Source organism: Dromiciops gliroides, chromosome 4 (assembly GCF_019393635.1).
Source record: "Dromiciops gliroides isolate mDroGli1 chromosome 4, mDroGli1.pri, whole genome shotgun sequence".
Taxonomy (NCBI): Eukaryota; Metazoa; Chordata; class Mammalia; order Microbiotheria; family Microbiotheriidae; genus Dromiciops; species Dromiciops gliroides.
Window position 1 is genome coordinate 72,033,318 of NC_057864.1, and position 20,762 is coordinate 72,054,079.

The following is a 20,762-nucleotide window of genomic DNA, read 5'->3' on the forward strand; positions in this document are numbered from 1 at the left end:
TGAGGAACCCCAGAACTTTCTTGGGGTGGAGGAAGGGCTGTCAGTTTAGGAGCTATGTGAATGTTGGGATGGCAGGTGGGAAAGGAGACGTTGTCAAAGTAGAATTAATTGACAAGACCCTGGATGCCTGGAAGGATGCTGGTACACTTGACAAAAGTTCTGTTTTGGACATAGTGAGTTTGAGATGTCTATGGACCATCCAAGTGGAGGGGACTGGAACTTGGGAGAGAACTGATAGTTATGCTCATGGGAATGAGTGAGATCACAGACTGTATAAAGAAATGAGATGTTCTAGGACAGAGCCCAGGAGTAGAAACACACATGGATTCTGCTGTAGCAGAGGACACTGAGAAGGGGTGGTTAGAAGGGTAGGAGATCCAGGTTAATGTTGGATGCTCCAGGTTGATCAAGACTGAGCCAAAACCATGGGATTTATGTAGTTAGGAAATGATTGATGGACCTCACTTCTATTCACCTCCAAGCTCTTTCTGATCTCACTTCTGCCCTCAAGAGGAGGAGTAGACACAGCCAGTGTAGATAGTTTTTCATGGGAGAAGAGGATGGTTCTGGGTGAGGTGATGGGTCAAGTGAAGGTTTTTGTTTTTACTTTTTTAAAGAATAGGTGAATTCTTGCTCTTTGTATTGCGTGGGGCATTAGAAGTGACTTGCCCAGGGTTACACAAACGCTTTGTGTCAGAAGCAGGAATTCCTAGAGGGTAAAAGAGGACTTGGGACCAGCCACTTGGGGTTAGGAGAGCAAACCCAAGAAGGAGAAAAGTGAGAGAATTGAGGGATGTCAGGAAAAATTAGATCAATAAGTAGTGAATTAGTAAATGAAATCAGAGGCCCTGAAATGAGCAAAAGGAGACATCCTGTTCTCAGTATTACACTCCCCCTACCCCCACTTTTGGTAGCTGATTTGGGAAGGCTTGGAAAGACAAATGTATTCCTCCCCTTTAATAAAGAGGGAAGAAATAAGAAGAGTTAGAGGGAAATTGCGGCTGGATTTTGGTACTAAAGAACTGATAAAGCTGACAGTCTCCCCTCTACAGATGAAACATCCCATCATCCATGTAATTCTGTTTGGAAATGACCTGTGGTGTTAGGGACCTGGGGCACAGAAGTTTTTGACTTATGTGGGATTAGACTGCTAGGATATGGCTATAGCTGTACTTGAACTCATTTTTCCTGAGGCCCTTTCTCTAGCCCCAGCTGTTTTATTGCATCTTACTGGCTGATTGTGTCGGCAATTAGGGTAAAGGGAGAGGGGAGCTTTGGCAATTGGGGTTACCTGACTTGCCCAGGGTTACACAGCTAGTAAGTGTTAAGTGTTTGAGGCTGGATTTGAACTCAGGTCCTCCTGAATCCAGGGCTGGTGCTCTATCCACTGCGCCACCTAGCTGCCCCCTTGATGAGATATTCTTAAAGTGTTTTGCAAACCTTAGAACACTATATGAATGCTAGCTACTCCAACTTAACTTTCCAAGCTTCTCAGTCTACTTCCTTGTGAATCCAGCATTAGTCAGAATAACCTATTCACAGTTCCCCTTCTAGGCTTTCTACTTTTCGACCACCTATATCTACCTTGGCTGTCTTTGTCAGCTTGCATGCCCTCACGTCTCCTCAACCAGCTCCTGTCATTGTCCAGAGCCAAGTTCAAGTTCTTAATCATTTATGATAGTCTTTTACCTCCAGGTTTTTCTTTTCTTTTTTTTCTTGGAACATAACAATCATCTATACTGCTTATTGGTAACTAATCGTGATTTGTCTTGTCATTTCTCTTATGATTTAATTTTTTCTTTAAGTTTGTCTTTTGGTTCCCTTATTTCTGTATCTTTTCCCTCCTCTTCCCTTACCCGGTAAATGTGTCTTTTTAGAAAGATAAAGAAGAAAACGGGGCAGCTAGATGGCACAGTGGATAAAGTAACGGCCCTGAATTCAGGCGGACCTGAGTTCAAATCCAGCCTCAGACACTTGACACTTACTAGCTGTGTGACCCTGGGCAAGTCACTTAACCCTCAATACCCTGCCCTCCCTCCCCCCCAAAAGAAGAAAACAATTCAGCCAAACTAATACTCCAAACCACTAATTTTCCAGTTCTGTGATGAGGGGAGGGGTGTTTTCTCAACTCCTTTGGGAGGGTAGGAGGAGGTAAGCTCGTTTATATTCTTTTTCATTTAAGCTGTGTTTGCTGTGTATGTTGTTTCCCTAGTTCTGCTTCATTTTGCATCAGTCTGTTTAAATCTTGCCTTGTTTCTTTGAATTTTTCCTCGTGGCAAAGTGATGCTCTATGCATCCATGTGTCACAGTTTGTTTAAATGTTCTCCAAATAGTAGGCACCTACTTTCTTTCCATTTCATTGCTACCATCAAAAGTTTTGTTATGAATATTGTGATATATGTGGAACTTTTTTGTGTTTGATCTGTCTTGGCACATATGCCTGGCAGTGATGGACCTCTGGGCCAAAGGATATGGACCTATTCAGTCACTTTTAGCCAATTCTTTTCCAGAATTGTTTGTCCATCTTACAACCAGCTTTACCAGCAAATGGAAGGTTAGCATACTTTTGTTTTTTTGCAGTTTCTCCAATATCGACAAGTTGTATAATTTTTCTATCTTGTTTTTTCTTATAATTTATTGTTTAACTCTTTTATCATTTAGTTCTTCAAATATTTGGGGCTTTGTCTTCCCAACTAGTGACATGAGTTTTTGGCGGAGCAATGTTGAATTGAATAAGGGTGCTCTATAAATTGGTGGCTAATTAAAGTAAAAGTATTACACGTAGACGGAAATGAAAATGTGTAGGAAGATTTGAACCAAACATCTGGTCTATCCAAATGTCTGACTTAACCTCTTCCTTGTGATTTGCATTCTAGTTACCCAGCATGATGATGGGTGAAGAGAAATCTTCTGTAAGAAGTCGCAGGCTCACATCCAGAGAAAGGGATGAGGAAAAGAGAAGTACACATAAAGAAGAGACTCTACACACACCAGAAGAGACCCTACAGACACCAGGAAGTGGTGAGGAGGCTTCTGTTATCTTACCGTGATAGTTTTAGAATAGAAAATAAAAACTTATGGCAATTGTTACCAACCTTTTTGACCCTCTGTATCATCCATGAGCATTATTCACTGAGAGGCTTAGTATATATCTATATACTAAGGGCACAGCACCAAAAAACACTGGTAGAATTGAGGACTGCTTTTTTTGGGGGTGAGGCAGTTGGGGTTAAGTGACTTGCCCAAGGTCACACAGCTTGTAAGTGTCATGTGTCTGAAGTTGGATTTGAACTCAGGTTCTCCTGACTCCATGGCCACTGTGCCACCTATCTGCCCCAAAGACTGCTTTTGATGAAGAATGACTACCACCTGTTTCCTCAGAGATTGCTCATTTGCCACCAGTGCCACAAGTTACTTTCTCTTGCTCCAGGGTTACCTATGTGGAATTTTGAGTAAGAATCATAAAGAAAAGGGAGCAATCAAAATCAGGTTATGTTCGAGTATCATAAAAGGGAACTGAGGAACTTCTTTCTTTTTTTTTTTTTTAAAGTGAGGCAATTGGGGTTAAGTGACTTGCCCAGGGTCATATAGCTAGTGAGTGTTAAGTGTCTGAGGCGCCGGATTTGAACTCAGGTACTCCTGACTCCAGGGCCAGTGCTCTATCCACTGCGCCACCTAGCTGCCCCTGAGGAACTTATTTCTATGGGCATAGGAATTAATTTTCCTTTCCTCCTATACTTTCCTTCTAAAATGTACTAAGTATCTCATCTTAATAGTTTTAATCTTTATGACTTTGCTACTGTCACACAAGCACTTTTTTGATGAAGGTAGATTACTTTTTTTACAGAGATTTAAAATTGGAATTTTGTTTGCTAAATACATGGTGGGAACGCTTGAGAGACTGGTCTTCGGCATGCAGGGATGTATTTTAGACAGAACTAATTTTTTTCATTTTAGCTTGCTCAAATTGAATTTGAAATTTTGGCAATTGCATTTTTGTTTTTTACTAGCCATTTAGATGGGTTTTTTTGAAGCTTGTGTACTGAGAATATTTTCCTAGTAGTCTCTTAATTCACTATGGAATTGACTATACATACGCATGTGTGCATGTGTATATGTCTGTGTGTGTGTCCCTGTTTACATATAGACACATACCTTTGAATCTAGATTCATAATAGATTGCGAAATTTTGAAAAGGGAAGAGAAACCCAATATGGATGGGGAGAAAAGTTATATTTCCTGTACTACATGATAGGCTGCTCTGTCACAATTTTTCCCCCCTTCAGAGCCCCAGCAGCATTTCTCTTTATAAAATTCCTCAAATTAAAAGTGGCATGTTTTGAAAACAGTTCTTGCAGAGTAACGGGAAACATCCATCTATTTTCTAGTTTCATCTCAGCTCTGTGCCTTTATATCGCTGTGCCTCATGCCCAGAACACTCTCCTTCCTCACCTCCACCCTTTCATACCGAGTCTTTCCTTTTTTCATATTTATTTTTTTTTAATTTATAGAATAAAATAAGTATTTATTTATTTTTTTGCAGGCAATGAGGGTTGTGACTTGCCCAGGGTCACACAGCTATTAAGTGTTGTGTCTGAGGCTGGATTTGAACTCGGGTCCTCCTGAATCCAGGGCCAGTACTCTATCCACTGCGCCACCTAGCTGCCCCCTAAAAATAAGTATTTCCATAGTATAATATAATGAAAAAGGATTATTGCCCATGAAATTGCAAATCTATTACACACAATTTGGCTATTTCTTTAAAATATATAAAAATGTATTATGTAAATCCCTGCTCCCTAGAGGCCAGAGATGGCTACTATTAGACACAAATAGGTATATATTCCCCTGATTCTTTCAAAGATTCAGCTCAGGTGCTGCCTTTGGCAGGAGGCCTTGCAAAAGGTCTTCCCCTCTAAGATTATCTTCCTTCTACTATGCATCTGTTTTAGAGACACCTATTGGGCAGCTAGGTGGTACAGTGGATGGAGTGCTGGGCTTAGAGTCAAAGATTTCATCTTCCTGAATCCAAATCCAGCCTCAGACACTTGATAGTTTTGTGACCCTGAGCAAATCACTTAACCTGTTTGCCTCAGTTTCCTCACCTGTAAATTGAGCTGGAGAAGAAAATGGAAAACCCTAAATGGAGTCACAGAGTTAGACATGAGTGAACAACAATATTTGTGTTTTTCTTATTAGTATGTAAACTCCTTCAGGACAGAAGCTTTTTTTGTTTTTGCCTATTTTTGTATCTCCACTGCATAGCATAGTGCCTTTAGCAGTACACCTTTAATATTTAATAAATACTTGATAATTATAGTCATTTGAAATGTTATGTATTTTTTGCTTAAGAAATTGTCATCTTGAGACTTTTCTCAGAAGTTAAACTATCAGAGATATTAAACAATTTTGGCTTAAAATCTTAATGTCTACCAAACTATTTGAATCACTCATTCAGTTGTATTTTTTAGGAAACTCTCACGTGCTAGGGGATGCAAAGTCAAAAAGTGAAGTAGTCTTTGCTTGTCTTCAGTCAGTCCACAAGCATTAATTAAGCAATGTACATATACATATATATACAGAGGGCACAGTTGAGTTGACTATGATGGGAAGAGATGTAAAAAAATTAAGACTTGGGGGGTGAGGAATACATTGGGAGAAAGGGAAAGGGAGAGGTGGAATGTGGTAAATTATCACACATAAAAGAAACAAGAAAAAGCTTGTACAGTGGAGGGGAAAGTGGAGGAAGTGAGGGGAAGTGAATGAACCTTACTCTCATCAGAATTGGCCCAAAGAAGGAATGACATACACTTTCAATTGAGTTATAGAAATCTATTTTACCCTACAGAAAAGTAGGAGGGGAAGGGGAATAGGAAAGGGTGAGGTGGGTGATAGAAGGGAAGGCAGACGCTTTTGAGGAGGGACACGGTAAAAGGAGAAAGGATAGAGTACATGAGAGGAGGGAATAGAATGGAGGGAAATAAAAATAACTGAAAAAAATTTTGAAGCAAGTTTCTCTGATAAAAGGCCTCATTTCTCAAACATGTAGAAAATTAAATCAAATTTATAAAAATAAGAGCCATTCCCCAATTGATAAGTGATCAAAAGATAGGAAGTTTTCAGATGAAGTAATCAAAGCTTTCTATAGCCATATGAAAAAAAATGCTCAAACTCAATATTAATTGGAGGGATGCAAGTCAAAATAATTCTGGGGTACTACCTCATACCTATTATGTTGGCTAATAGAACAAAGGAGGAAAATGACATATTGGAGAGGATATGGGGAAAATGAGACATTAATGCACTGTCCAACAGTTGTGAACAGATTTGACCATTCTGTAGAGCAATTTGGAACTATGCCCAAAGGGCTATAATGCATACTTTCTGACCTAGAAATACTACTACTAAGTTTATATCCAAAAAGAGATTTTAAAAAAAGGAAAAGGACTTAGAGTTACCAAAATATTTTTCATAGCTCTATTCTGGTGGCAAATAATTGGAAATTGAAGGGATGCCCATCAATTGGGGAATGTCTAAATAATCTGTGGTATGTAATTATGATGGAATACTATTGTGCTATAAGAAATAATGAACAGGGGGGCAGCTAGGTGGTGCAGTGGATAAAACACTGGCCCTGGATTCAGGAGGGCCTGAGTTCAAATCCAGCCTCAGACACTTAACACTTACTAGCTGTGTGACCCTTGGCAAGTCACTTAACCCTCATTGCCCGGGCGGGGGGGGGGGGGGGGGGGCGGGAAGTAAACAGGATGCTCTCAGAAAAACCTGGATGAGCTGATGCAAAATGAAATGTACTGTGTATAAAATAACAGCAATATTATAAGATGATCAGCTGTGAAGGACTTGGCTATTCTCAGCAATACAATAATCCTACAACTCTGAAGGACTTATGATTAAAAAATGCCATCTATCCCTAGGGAAAGAACTGATGGTGTCTGAATACATATTAAAGCATAATCTTTTTTTTAAACTTTATTTTTCTTGGTTTTTGTCTGTTTTCTTTCACAACATGAGTAATAGGAAAATGTTTTGCTTGACAACACATGTATAACCTATATTGAATTGCTTGCCTTCTCAAAGTGGGAGGAAGGGAGAGAATTTGGAATTTTTTAAAAATGGATGTTAAAAATTGTTTTTACCTGTAATTGGGGAAAATAAAATTATTTATATACATATACACATACATACATATATGTGTGTGTATATCTATATCTATAAAATCTCCATCCTATAGGGGAATGGTGTTGATGGAAGGAAATTTGCTTTGGGGTATCATGGATGAATAAGGCACCCTTTGGTGTACCCTTTCCAAGGGAAATGGGGGTATTTGTTCTTTGCCACCTCTGTTCTTCGGGATCTGAGCACAGTGATTGGTTGAGGGAAATGAAAGTACCGGGATGTTTCTTTTTATACTCAAGGTTAGCTAACAAAGCAGGATGTGGAGTCATTCTATCTTGCCTGCCAAGTGCTCTGGGACTGTTTGAGCCCAGATGTATATTTCTTTATTAAGTTATCATTAGGGAAAGAGGGTAAGATTGGACTTGTTTTAAAAGTTACAGCAAGAAACGGTGAACGCTTATAAGATATTAGCTAGTTGGCAGGAGGGCACATTTGAGATGTTTCCTCAAGTAAGATTTTATGGAGGTGCCTATGGTTTGTTTTACTTGGGATTCTATGCATGAATACTACCTTAGACTCCATATGGGAAAGGAAAATAATCTTCCAATACACTTAACTGGGAGAGTGGGGGAGGAGCCTTAATTATTAATATAGTTACATATTTATATCAATGTGTGCATAAATATATGTTCTAAAGCAAGCAATATCGCTTCCTTTTCATTCCCCGAAGGGAAGATGACAGTTAAAAAATCTCCAGAAGTAAACATATACTTCTATGTACAGTGTAACAAAAACTAGCATTAATAGGCTGCAAGGTTTTCTACACACCTTAAATGTTTTATCTCATTTATTCTTCACAACAACCCTATTCAGTAGGTACTGTTATTTTATAGATGGGGAATTGAGACTGTATCTGAGAGAGGCTTTAAACTCAGGTCTTCTTTACTCCAAGCCTAGCACTCTATCCACTGTATCACCTAGTTGTCTCTTAGACTAAGAAACCACAAGCCACTAATTGAAACAGTTGTGGTTTAACAGACCCTCCAACTCAGTACTTTTTGTTATTTATAGCTCAAGGGCTTTCTTTTGTTTGATTAGCTGGGTATTTAAGTGTGCCAGTATCGGTGATGCTGCCTTTTAAATATCCTCTCATGCTTCAAGCTGTTTTTCTTTCAGGTGTTGGCAAGTTTTATGTTGACCCTAGTTTGAGGGCTTAAAATAGTGTAGAAAAGTAAATTTCAGTAGGACTTGAAAAACTGTGTTTACTTAGAAAAACTTAGGGAAATATTCTTTCTGTGTTTTACTATGGTTGACCTTGTTGTGTTGTTACTGGCATAGTCTTCCAAGTGTTGCAGTTACACTTTAAACCTGTTTCTTGCCACCACTCCCTAAAGTCATTATTGCCATATTCAAACATATTCTCTTAGTGGGTTGCCTACTTGTGTTTTTTTTTTTAATTTTTTTTTGACAGAAGAGGCTTTTTAAAGCAGGGTGGATTAACTCTTTATCTTGTCTCCGTGGGGTATTATTAGTTGTAGAGTTGTTTTCTTTAGAGTTCATTATTCTTGATTAATTAGATATGGTTAAATGGTTTAATCACCTTTTTGTTATCATGCATAAAGGATTTTAGAACCATTGACTAGTTTTTGTTCCTTCTGACTTACCTTGGCATTTGCTGTTATAGAAACCATGTGGGATAAATTAGGAAGCCCCTATAGGTCAATGGTGAGAGCCTGGCTAGGCTTGAAGTTCTGGGCTTAAAATCCATGTTTTGTCTTGGCTGCCAGAGTACTCTTCCTGCACAGAGGTCACAGGACCTCCTTGGGCTTCATTTTCCTCATCTGCAAAGAGCCGCTTGGACCCCATGACTTCTAAGTTCCCTTTAGCTTTAAGTTTCAGATCCCCAGATTTCTTAAATATTATGATGGAGCAAGTTTTGTGTTAGGGGTTCTTTAATACCCTGAAAAATAACTAGAATTTTAATAGGAAAACCTCTGTGTATACTAATGAGAAACACAATGGATACATTGTGTATTTCTAGCATTAAGGTTTTCTTTTTCTTTGGATAGGGCCCATAGGAGTAACTTGCTAAATACATTGTATTTTTAGGTATTACTTCTATATGCCTTGCCATCCATAGAACTCTATAAGGAATTAAAGACAATTTTAAAGTAGGGTATAAAACTGACTAGATTCACATTGAGATTGAATTGTAGGGAGGAGCAAAGCTGAGATGGTATAGTAAAGACAAGGGACTCACCTAAACTCTCCAAAATCCCCCTCCAAAAACCACTAAAATGACACCTCAATTAATTCTGCATTAACAGAACTAAAAAAAATGGGGTGAAATAGTTGTCCAGCGCAAGCCTTAGAGGGTTGGGAGGAAAAGTCTGTCTCACTGGGGTGAGAGTGGAGTACAGGGAGTGCCCAAGCTAACCAGCAGCAGGCCTTAGGGGTGGTTGAATAAGCAGCAGCAGCTTCTGGAACTCTCAGCCCACAGATGTTAAGGGGGGTCAGACAATTGATCAGAAGAATATTACAAAGAACCCTTGGCTGGCACTGGGAACAGGACTCTTGCATTGCCCATATATGGATCTAGGTCCCAGACCTAGGTCAGTCACAGTCCCAGGGCAAGTAGGAACAGTATTATACAGAGGGGAAGACCCTGGTTACGCTTTCAGGATGGAAAAGAATGCCTGTGGTTGCTCATAGGCCAGAGTACAGACCAGGAGAACTGCAACCACACCTCTCTTTAGATCTTACCAATTGGAAGAACTGAAAAGTTATAGACCCCTTAAAAGCAGCTTTGAAAACAACATCCCAAAAAAACCTTGATGCTTGGGACAGTACCCCCTCTACCTGGGAAGCAGAATTCAACTTGAACATAAAGTTAAGAAATAGGCAGGAAAAATGAGCAAACAACAATGAAAAGAATCTGACCATAGAAAGTTACTGTGAGGGCAGCTAGGTGGTGCAGTGGATAGAGCACCACCCTTGGATTCAGGAGGACCTAAGTTCAAATGTGATCTCAGACACTTAACACTTTACTAGCTGTGTGACCTTGGGCAAGTCACTTAACCCCAATTGCCTCGCGCCCCCTCCCCAAAAGAAAGTTACTGCGGTGACAGGGAAGATTAAAACAGAAACTCAGAAGACAACCAAGTCAAAACAGCTGCATTCAAAGCCTCAAAGAGAAATGTGAGATGTACACAAATGCAAAAGGAATTCCTGGAAAATCTCAAGAGATTTAAAAAATCAAATAAGAGAGGTAGAGGGAAAACTGGGAAAAGAAATGAGTGATGAAAGAAAATCATGAGAAGAGTCAACAAAGAAAAAAAGAAAAGAGTCAACAACTTGGTAAAGTGAGGCACAAAAAATGCTAGAGAACTCCTTGAAAAAGCAGAATTGGCAAGAGGTACAAAAATTCAGTGATGGAAAAGAACTCCTTAAAAATTAGAATTGGCCAAATGAAGAAGGAGATTGATGAAAATAATTCCTTAAAAATTAGAATTGGGCAAGTGAAAGACTTCATGAGATATCAAGAAACAATAAAAATCAAATGAATGAGAAAACAAGTGACTTGGAAAACAGATTGAGGAATTTAAGAATTATTGGAGGGGGCAGCCAGGTGGCGCAGTGGATAAAGCACCGGCTCTGGATTCAGGAGGACATGAGTTCAAATCCGGCCTCAGACACTTGACACTTACTAGCTGTGTGACCCTGGGCAAATCACTCAACCCCAATTGCCTCACTAAAAAAAAAAATAGTGATTTAGAGCATTTTTTTCATATTAGCCCAAAAATTCTTTTCTTTTGGGGGAGTGGGGCAATGAGGGTTAAGTGACTTGCCCAGGGTCACACAGCTAGTAAGTGTTAAGTGTCTGAGGCCGGATTTGAACTCAGGTACTCCTGACTCTAGGGCCGGTGCTCTATCCACTGCGCCACCTAGCTGCCCCTCTAAATCACTATTGATTAGAGAAATACAAATTAAAACAAATCTAAGGTGCTACCTCACACCTATCAAATTGGCTAATATGACAAAAAGGAAAATGTTGGATGTTGGAAAATTGGGACACTAATGCACTTTTGGTGGAGTTGTGAACTAATCTAACCATGGTGGAGAGCAATTTGGAACTGTGCCCAAAGGGCTATAAAACTCTGCATACCTTTTGATCCAGCAATACCACTGCTGGGTCTATATCCCTAAGACATCCATAAAAAGGGGAAAAGACCTATTTGTACAAAAATATTTATAGAAGTTTTTTGTGGTACCTAAGAATTGGAAATCAAAGGGATGCCCATCAATTGGGGAATGACTAAACAAGCTGTGGTATATGGTTGTAAAGGAATATTATTGTGCTATAAGAAGTGACAAGCAGGATGATTTCAGAAAAACCTGGAAAGACTTACATGAACTGATAGTGAAGTGAACAAAACCAGGAAAACATTGTATACAGTGACAGCAATATTATTTGATGAAGAATTGTCAATGACTTGGCTATTTTCAGCAATACAGTGATCCAAGACAATCTCAAAAAACTAATGATGAAGCATACTATCTGTCTCTAGAGAAAGAATTGATATTATTTGAATACAGACTAAAACATGCTATTTTCATTTTCTTGTTTTCCTTTTCAAATCTTATTGTACAAAATTACTAATATGGAAATATTTTACATAATTGCACATGTATAACCTAAATCTGATTTCTTAACCTCTCAGGGAGGGAGGAGGAATGGAAGTGAGAGAGAGAATTTGGAATTCAAAACTTTAAATAGATTTATTTTAAAAGTATTATTGGACCACGTGAAAACCACAATCCTGAAAAACAACAATACTGCCTAGACATCATATTTCAAGAAATTGTCAAGGAAAAAATGTCCTAATATCCTAGAACCAGAGGGTAAAATAGAAATTGAAAGAATCCACCCATCACCTCCTGAAAGAGATCCCAAAATGAAAATTCCCAGGAATATTGTAGCCAAATTCCATAGCTCTCAGGTCAAAGAAGGCATCCAGAAAGAAGCAAGCAATTCATATATCAAAAGCCACAGTCAAGATAACACAAGATTTAGCTTCTTCTACATTAAAGGATTGGAGGGCTTGGAATATGATATTGAAGTTAGGGTTATAAGCAAGAATCACCAACTCAGCAAAACTTGAATATAATCTTTCAGGGGGAAAAAATGGATATTCCATGAAGTATAGGACTTTTAATCATTCCTGATGAAAAGACCAGAGCTGAATAGAAAATTTGACTTTCAAATACGATGCTCAAGAGAAGCCTAAAAAGATAATTAGGATGGGCAGCTAAGTGGTGCAGTGGATGGAACACCGGCCCTGGAGTCAGGAGGACCTGAGTTCAGATCCAGCCTCAGACGCTTAACACTTACTCGCTGTGTGACCCTGGACAAGTCACTTAACCCCAATTGCCTCACTTAAAAAAAAAGATAACCAGGAAAGAGAACTCAAGGGAATCAACAAAGTTACTGTCTACATGGGAAGACGTGTGTAACTCGTAAGTACTTTATCATTATTAGGGCAGTTAGGAGTGTAGACAGACAGAAGGAATGGGTTTGCTGACTATGACAGAATGATATCTAAAAAAATAAAATTAAGGGGTGAGAAAGGAGGATGCACTGAGTAGAATGGGATAAATTATCTCACACAAGAGGTGTTGTAAAAGAGCTTTTATAAGTCAATGCTTGAACCTCTCTCTCATAGGCTCAAAGAGGGAATAATTACATGCTCAGTTGGGTATAGAAATCTCTTACTGTACCTTATCTTATGATGGAAGACTATTATGCTATAAGAAATTATGAACCAGGACTTAAATGAACTGATGCAAAGTGAAGTGAGGAGAACATTTTACACAGTAACAGCAATATCGTACATTGATCAACTATGAACAACTTCACTATTCTCAGCGATACAATGATCTAGGTAAGACATTTCCAAAAGACTTATGATGAAAAATACTATCCACCTCCAGAGAAAGAACTGATGTAGTCTGAATGCAGATCAAAGCATATTATTTTTTTACTTTTTTCTTGTTTTGGTCTGTTTTCTTTCACAACATGACTAATATGGAAATGTTTTGCATGACTACATATGTATCTATATCAAATTGTTTGCCTTCACAAGGAGGGGGCTGGGGGAAGAGAGAATTTGGAGCTGAAAATTTTAAAAAAGAATGTAAAGTTATTTTAGCATGTGACTGTAAAAAATATTTTTTAAAAAGACTGAATTATAAGATTTGTCTCAAAATGATAGAATTGATTCCTGCCTAAATAAATTACAATCTCCACATTCCCTGACTTATTCTAATAACTTTTTTTTTTGCTTCTGTGTAGATACTGTAAATCTACTTTATTCAATGTAGATGAACATTTTACTTCATAGGTATTACTGTGATACTTGATGTGATGAAAACATGATTGAATTTTAGATCTCGGAAGCTGTACCCTTATACAAAGGAAACTAGTTGAATCAAAGTAGGCTGGTATGGGGTTAAGGAGAGAGTAGCATGGTATATGAGGAAATCCAAGGAAAGGGTGGAAGGCATGATAGAGAACATTTGGATGAAGATCAATTGAGGCAGAGGTAATGATGCCATGAGACCCTTCTACAGACTACCTGGAAAGAAGGAATTTCTTTCTTTCTTTCTTTCTTTCTCTCTCTCTCTCTCTCTCTCTCTCTCTCTCTCTCTCTTTCTTTCTCTCTTTCTTTCTCTCTTTCTTTCTTTCTCTCTTTCTTTCTTTCTCTCTCTCTTTCTTTCTTTCTCTCTCTCTTTCTTTCTCTCTCTCTCTCTCTCTCTCTCTCTCTCTCTTTCTCTCTCTCTCTCTCTCTCTCTCTCTCTTTTTCTTTCCAGGGCAACAAGGATTAAGTGACTTGCCCAAGGTCACACAGCTAGTAACTGTCAAGTGTCTTAGATCAGATTTGAACTCAGGTCCTCCTGAATTCAGGGCCAGTGCTTTATCTACTGCACCACCTAGCTGCCCCCGAAAGAAGGAATTTCTACCTTAATTTTTCTTTTGTATCATTCTGCCTCCCCCATGCCTTTTCTTTCCATAAACAGAAAACAGCAGCTAATAATTTCTTGTTTTGCCTTAGTTATGATTTTATCTCTGGGGGGGGGAGGGAAGAAAATAAGCATTTATTAAGCACATACTATGTGTATGTGTATGCCTATGTCTGTATACATATACACCCACTCATATGTATATACACATACATGTATATACATATGTGTAGAAGAAGAAATGATTCCAAAAATTAGGACACTATTTAGGAGAATAATTAGTGTTAGGTCAGTGACATCTAGAGTAGTGGTTTCCAGACTAGATTGGATGACATACATACATGCATACACACATAAATATATATTTTTTAATACATTATCTTCATGACCTATTGTACTAATTAGAGTATTTCCTTTATTGGGAATTTAAGATTTAATAATTCAATAATACTTGGAAATAGAAATACTACAAACATTTAAAAACATTTAAAAGTTTAAATTTCTTTACATTTTAAATTTTGTGAATTTTGAATAATACATTAAAAAAATTTTTTAACAAGACAGAGCAACTTGTCATTATGCATTGAGTATGTGACAGATTATGGATGACTCTCAGACAAGTGGATTGGTAGAAGAGATTCTTGTTTGTACTTTGGTCACCTGATCTATCTCCATTAGACTTTTTTCTTCTATGGGGTCATGTCAAAATGTCATGCATACATCAAAACATCATCATTTTGGGATGATACTAAGGCCAGGATTACAAATTCAACCCTTTTTAATCTTCGATTTTTAAAAAATGTTCAACATTCCTTTTTTATGTATCAAATTCTCTTCCTCCCCATTCCCTTAATTGAGAAGGCAAACAATTTGATAGATACAGGTTATCCATGTCTAGTCATGCAAAACATATTTTCATATTAATCATTATGTGAAAGAAAACACAGACCAAAAAAAAGAAAAAGGGAAAAAAAAGGAAAAGGTTTTTTTCAGTGCATAGCAAACTTTTTTTTACAGAAACTTGGGAAAATGTGTTGGGAGTCGCAAAACAACAAACTAGACTTATTTTGTTGGGGGGGGGTCAACATTTCAGTGAAGAGAGGTGAAGCTGAGTATCCTGAATGGACATAAAATTAAGACACTTGGTAAAGATAGGATAATAGAGGGTAAGATATGATTGGAATAGTGTGCAAGGCCTTGAAATGCAAAAATCTAAACAGAAAATAGGACAATTTATATTTTTATTGGTGTGTCAAAATAAAGAAATTAGAAGAGGAATTTGAAGGTAAAGATCTCGTGATGACACTCTTGATTTGAAAATATGCATTGTGGAGGCAGCTAGGTGGCGCCGTGGATAAAGCACCAGCCCTGGAGTCAGGAGGACCTGAGTTCAAATCCAGCCTCAGACACTTGACACTTACTAGCTGTGTGACCATGGGCAAGTCACTTAACCCTCATTGCCCTGAAAAAAAAAAAGACTATGCATTGTTCTATATTCTGTTTAGATCTCTTTTTTTTCCCCCCAGCAAGATGGCACAATAGATAGTGTTGGACCCAGAATCAGGAAGACTTGAGTGGACATCTAGCCTCAGTTACTAACTAACTAGATGTGTCCTACTGGCAAGCCACTTAGCCACATATGCCTCAGTTTCTTCATCTGTAAAATAGGGTTAATAATAAATAGCACCTACCTTCCACAGTTGTGATAAAATGAGATAATTGTAAAGCTCTTCCCAGACTTTAAAGTGCTATATAAATTCTAGCTCTTCTTTTATTATTGAAAGAAGAACTTATTTAAGTACCCTAAGGGCAAAAAAATTTTTCTGAAAGACATGGATTCTAGCCTTGTCTTTCTTATTAATAGGCTGTGTGACCTCGGGCTCTTAACTTTTATGGTCCTGATCGCTCCTCTGTAAAAGGGGGGACATTAAACTGGATTATTGGTAAGGTCTTTTCTGGCTGTGAAATTATGTGACTATATTTCATCAAGTCATAGTGATACGTGTTATAGCCCAGATTTGTGGGGGCAGAATGCATATATTTGCTATGGTTTTTTTTTTGTTTGTTTGTTTGTTTTACATGTGGTTATATTTTGGGGAACTTGGTTTTACCTGGTGTGTCTCAAAATCTAAGTAGTAAAGAACTATGGCTTCCAGTATATAATCCTTAAATATCTATATATACCTATGTTAGGTGTGAAATTATATAATACAGGGGCAGCTAGGTGGCGCAGTGGATAGAGCACCGGCCCTGGAGTCAAGAGTACCTGAGTTCAAATCTGGCCTCAGACACTTAACACTTAACTAGCTGTGTGACCCTGGGCAAGTCACTTAATCCCCATTGCCTCACTTAAAAAAAAAAAAGAAAAAAAAAGAAATTATAATACATATATATGTATTTTGGGGGGGGGGCGGGGCAATGGGGGTTAAGTGACTCGCCCAGGGTCACACAGCTAGTAAGTGTCTGAGGCCGGATTTGAACTCAGGTACTCCTGAATCCAGGGCCAGTGTTTTATCCACTGCACCACCTAGCCACCCCCCATATATATGTATTTTTAAAATTCTCATCCTTGGAATGAAAACAGTAATACTTGAGCCAATGAAAATAAATGAAGGGAGGCCATATGATTTCTTAAGATCCTTTTAAATTATGAAATCTTTTGTATTAGGTAATGCACACATTTATCCACTGGTCAGATTTCTGGCATCCTTGACTATGTGGAACACAGAATTTTATTCTCATTAAACGGGGAATGGGTGGGGAGGGTTAGGCCAAAGCCTATTGATTTAGTACTTTCTATAAAATTTAAATTTAATGATTTAAACAAACTTTACTATTGGTTTTTCTCTAGGTAACTTTCAGTTCTTCCCTTAGTTATAGCAGACTTACTGAGTGGTAGGTGGTTTGTGTTGGGGAGAGGTAGGGGTGTGTGTGTTTGTTTTTCTGTTGGAACCAGCCCACCAAGAGCAGACAAGAAAGGAAAAATAAGAAAGACTATTTAGAAAAGCATAGCTCTCTGCTGAGAGGGAGAATATGAGAATGTGTGTGTTTAGCCAAAAAGTTAATAATAATGTAATTAAAGTTAATAAATTTCAATGATAATTAAGACATTTTGTATATTACATCAGGAAATATTTCCATTAGAAAATTTTAAAAGAGTTCAAGGGAAACAAAGCTTCAATTATCTGAAAAGTTGATGTATTCAGAACACTACATTTTCCAGCAGTGTCAGCTGAAACATTATGCGTCAACTTTCTTAGTGTAGATATAGGTGGTGATATAGGTAGCTTAAAAGCTAAACCTCAAAAAAAGATATAGGTAGCTTAAAAGCTAAACCTCTTAGGAGTTAGATTAATAAGAAGAGGCTTACTGAACGTTTTACATGTCCTTATTTAAAGAACATTTATTATGGTAACACTATATGTTAGTTAGAAAATAATAAACTAAATCCTAATGTTCTCAGTCAGTGATATCTGATGTAGGCAGTTAGACCAAAGATGACACAACCTTCAAAACCTGGCTTATCCCTGTTTCAGGGCTGACTGTGTTTTGAAGCCTTGAGTTGATTTATGAGTTAAACGTGTACATGGCTCTTTTAAAGAGTTTGTTGTTATCTCTGAGCATTTCTGTTTAGTTTTAGAAACTTGCAAGAAATTTTATATAGCAAATAAGGAAAATGTTTTGTCCCCTGAATTGTATAAGATTAGTTTTTTTTTTTGAGGTGAAAAATTGTTTGGCTTTTTAATTTTGTTTTTATTTCATGCTTTATAGCTTTAATATCTTATTTTTAGTCAATGTTCAGATCACAGGCCAATTTAATCTTTGGGTTAAAATTCTCTTGGGGGCATGGTTGTATAATTTTCATGTTGTTGTCCTCCTAAAACTTCTTACTTCTAGATCGATGACCAGGAAGGAATCCCATCCTGCCTGGTATCACCTATGGTTGAAAATGATGGGATTTAAAATTTTTTTTTTTTTCTGTGGAGGGCAATGAGGGTTAATTGACTTGCCCAGGGTCACATAGTTAGTAAGTGTCAAGTGTCTGAGGTTGGATTTGAACTCAGGTACTCCTAAATCCAGGGCCAGTGCTTTATCCATTGTGCCATCTAGCTGCCCCATGATGGGATTTTTTAAAAGTTTATTTTTTAAGTCTAAAGCAAAATATTAAAGCACTTGGCTTGAATAGCTGAATTAGTTCAGGGAATACACTTCCTTATTTAAATACATTTAAATTTACATTTGTGTACTATCCACTCGGAAATAATTGTAGTGAGTGAAACATTGGATTTAGAAACCTATTTCTAATTGGAAGAAGGAAGAAACAAGTATTTATTACACACCTACCATGTGGCAGGCACTGTTCTAAGTGCTGGGAATCCAGATACACAGAGCTTAGATTCTAATTGGTGAAGACCACATGCAAAGAGGATAGAAATGGGGGGGTGGGGATGAGGTTCCTGGGGATACGGTTTTGAAGTCCAGAGGAATTCAGAAACAAGGCCTGGAAGAAAACGAAAGCAGGTGAGCTTTGTGTAGGGGCATTCCATGGGAAGTCTGCAGTGGTAGGTTGTTCCAGGGTGAGGAGGCTCCAGACAGGGAGGGAAGGTCTTGGAGGGAATCAGGCATGGTTTAAGTCCAGAAGAATCAGAGAACAGGACCAGGAGAAGAACAGGGGAAAACGTACTGCTTGCCTTTATGAAATTTCACAAGATATTTTGCTTATGTTGACTGAGTTGCATTTTGTAAAGTTTATCAGTGATACCCTTCTATAAAAGCAATAGCCTCCATCTGTCTGTGCATTTATAAGTGATTTGTAAATGTACTGATGAAAGGACAAAGGAAAGAACAACGGGTTTTAGTTTTTCTTTAATGTCAGGCTTACTGGAAGTAGCATTCTACTATTTCCTATTTCTCTATCCTCATCCCAATTCATTGAATAATTTAATTTAACATTTCCATGTCCCTTGAAAACAAGGAATATAATGTCAATATTAGAAGCAACAAGGTGTTCAACTAAAAAGTTTAGATCGAAAGACTGAGAATGGAGCCTAATGGGACTTTGCTGCTCAAGAGTCATCTAACAATTTTTTTTTCATTTGTCCTGTTTTGGAGGGCAGGGGTGGGAGGGGTGGGGGTGGGGGTGGGGGTAGGGGTAGGGGTAGGGGTAGGAAATGCTTCAGGAAGTTCTGTTATCAACTTGACAGTTGATCTACTTCTTGAACTCCCAAGGCCATTTCCATGAGCCTAAAATCGACAATTCGTACTACTTAGCTGTAAAATAACTTTCCCTACTTAAAAAAAAAAAGTATATGGATATTATGTATGTGCTACTGTTAATGATTTTCTTCTTTAAGATTTAAATAAGAACAATAATAACCTTGTTTTGTATAGCCTCTTATTTCAAAGCACTTTTATAGATGATGCTCATAATTTATATTTTCCTAGGTATAACAGGTAACTAAAAGCCAGGTAATTAAAAATCACCCTTAAAGTCTTGGATTTCAACTCTGAGGTACTAGCTCACACCTATCGGATTGGCTAATATGACAGAAAAGGAAAATGACAAATGTTGGAGGGGATGTGGGAAAATTGGGACACTGATGCACTTTTGATGGAGTTGTGAACTGATCTAACCATTTTGTAGAGCAATTTGGAACTATGCCCAAAGGGCTATAAAACGGTGCATACTCTTTGACCTAACAATACCACTACAGATCTGTATCCCAAAGAGATTCAAGAAGAGGGAAAAGGACCTCTATATACAAAAATATTTATAGCAGCTCTTTTTGTGGTGGCAAAGAATTGGAAATTAAAGGGATACCTATTAATTGAGAAAAAGCTGACCAAGTTGTAGCATATGATTGCGATGGGATACTGTTGTGCTATAATAGGTGAGGAGCAGGATGCTTTCAGAAAAACCTGGAAATACATATATGAACTAATGCAAAGTAGCATAAGCAGAAACAGAACATTGTAAACAACAACAGTAATATTTATTGTAAGGATGATCAGTTTTGAATGACTTGACTGTTCTTAGCAAATACAATGACTTAAGCAGTTAGAACTGATAGTGTCTGAGTGCAGCCTAAAGCATACTTTTTTTTTTACTTTCTTTACTTTTCTTGGTGTTTTTATTGAAGTGAGTCTGTTTTCTTTCATGACATTACTAATATGGAAATGTTTTACATGACTGTACATATATAACCTATATCTAATTGCTTGCCTTCTCAAGGAGGGGGGAAGGAAGGGAGAGAATTTAGAACTCAAAAATTTTTAAAAATGTTAATTTGTTTTTACATGTTAATTTTAAAGAAAAAGATTAATTTTAAAAAAGTCTTGGATTTTTCTTCTTTAGGTCAATTGGACCCTGAACACCATCTGACAAGGAAGTTACTGTTGACAGCAGAGGCAGAAGTAAGTAACCTCTGACTTCTCCCAGAACCAGTATAACAGATTCATGCAAAATTTGTTTTTGAAATCACCTGAAGGTTAGAAATTTCTAAAGGTGTCGTGCCTAAAGGGAATTGCTAAAATGTTTTCCCAGTGTCACTTTTGTCTTCTACAATGGGCAAAATCAAGACTTAAATCTTCCATAAGAAGAAGTT

At 37.7% G+C, this 20,762-nt stretch overlaps 1 protein-coding gene across 1 annotated transcript in view; it reads left to right on the plus strand.

Annotated features, from left to right (window-relative positions):
- Positions 1–20,762, plus strand: part of SOAT1 (sterol O-acyltransferase 1) — an 84,199-nt gene that overhangs the window by 16,446 nt on the left and 46,991 nt on the right. Inside the window, exons 2-3 of the mRNA XM_044003948.1 lie at positions 2,877–3,021; positions 20,513–20,571. Of these exons, the coding sequence (XP_043859883.1) occupies positions 2,886–3,021; positions 20,513–20,571 (195 nt within the window). The 5' untranslated portion in view covers positions 2,877–2,885. The remainder of the gene's footprint in view (positions 1–2,876; positions 3,022–20,512; positions 20,572–20,762) is intronic.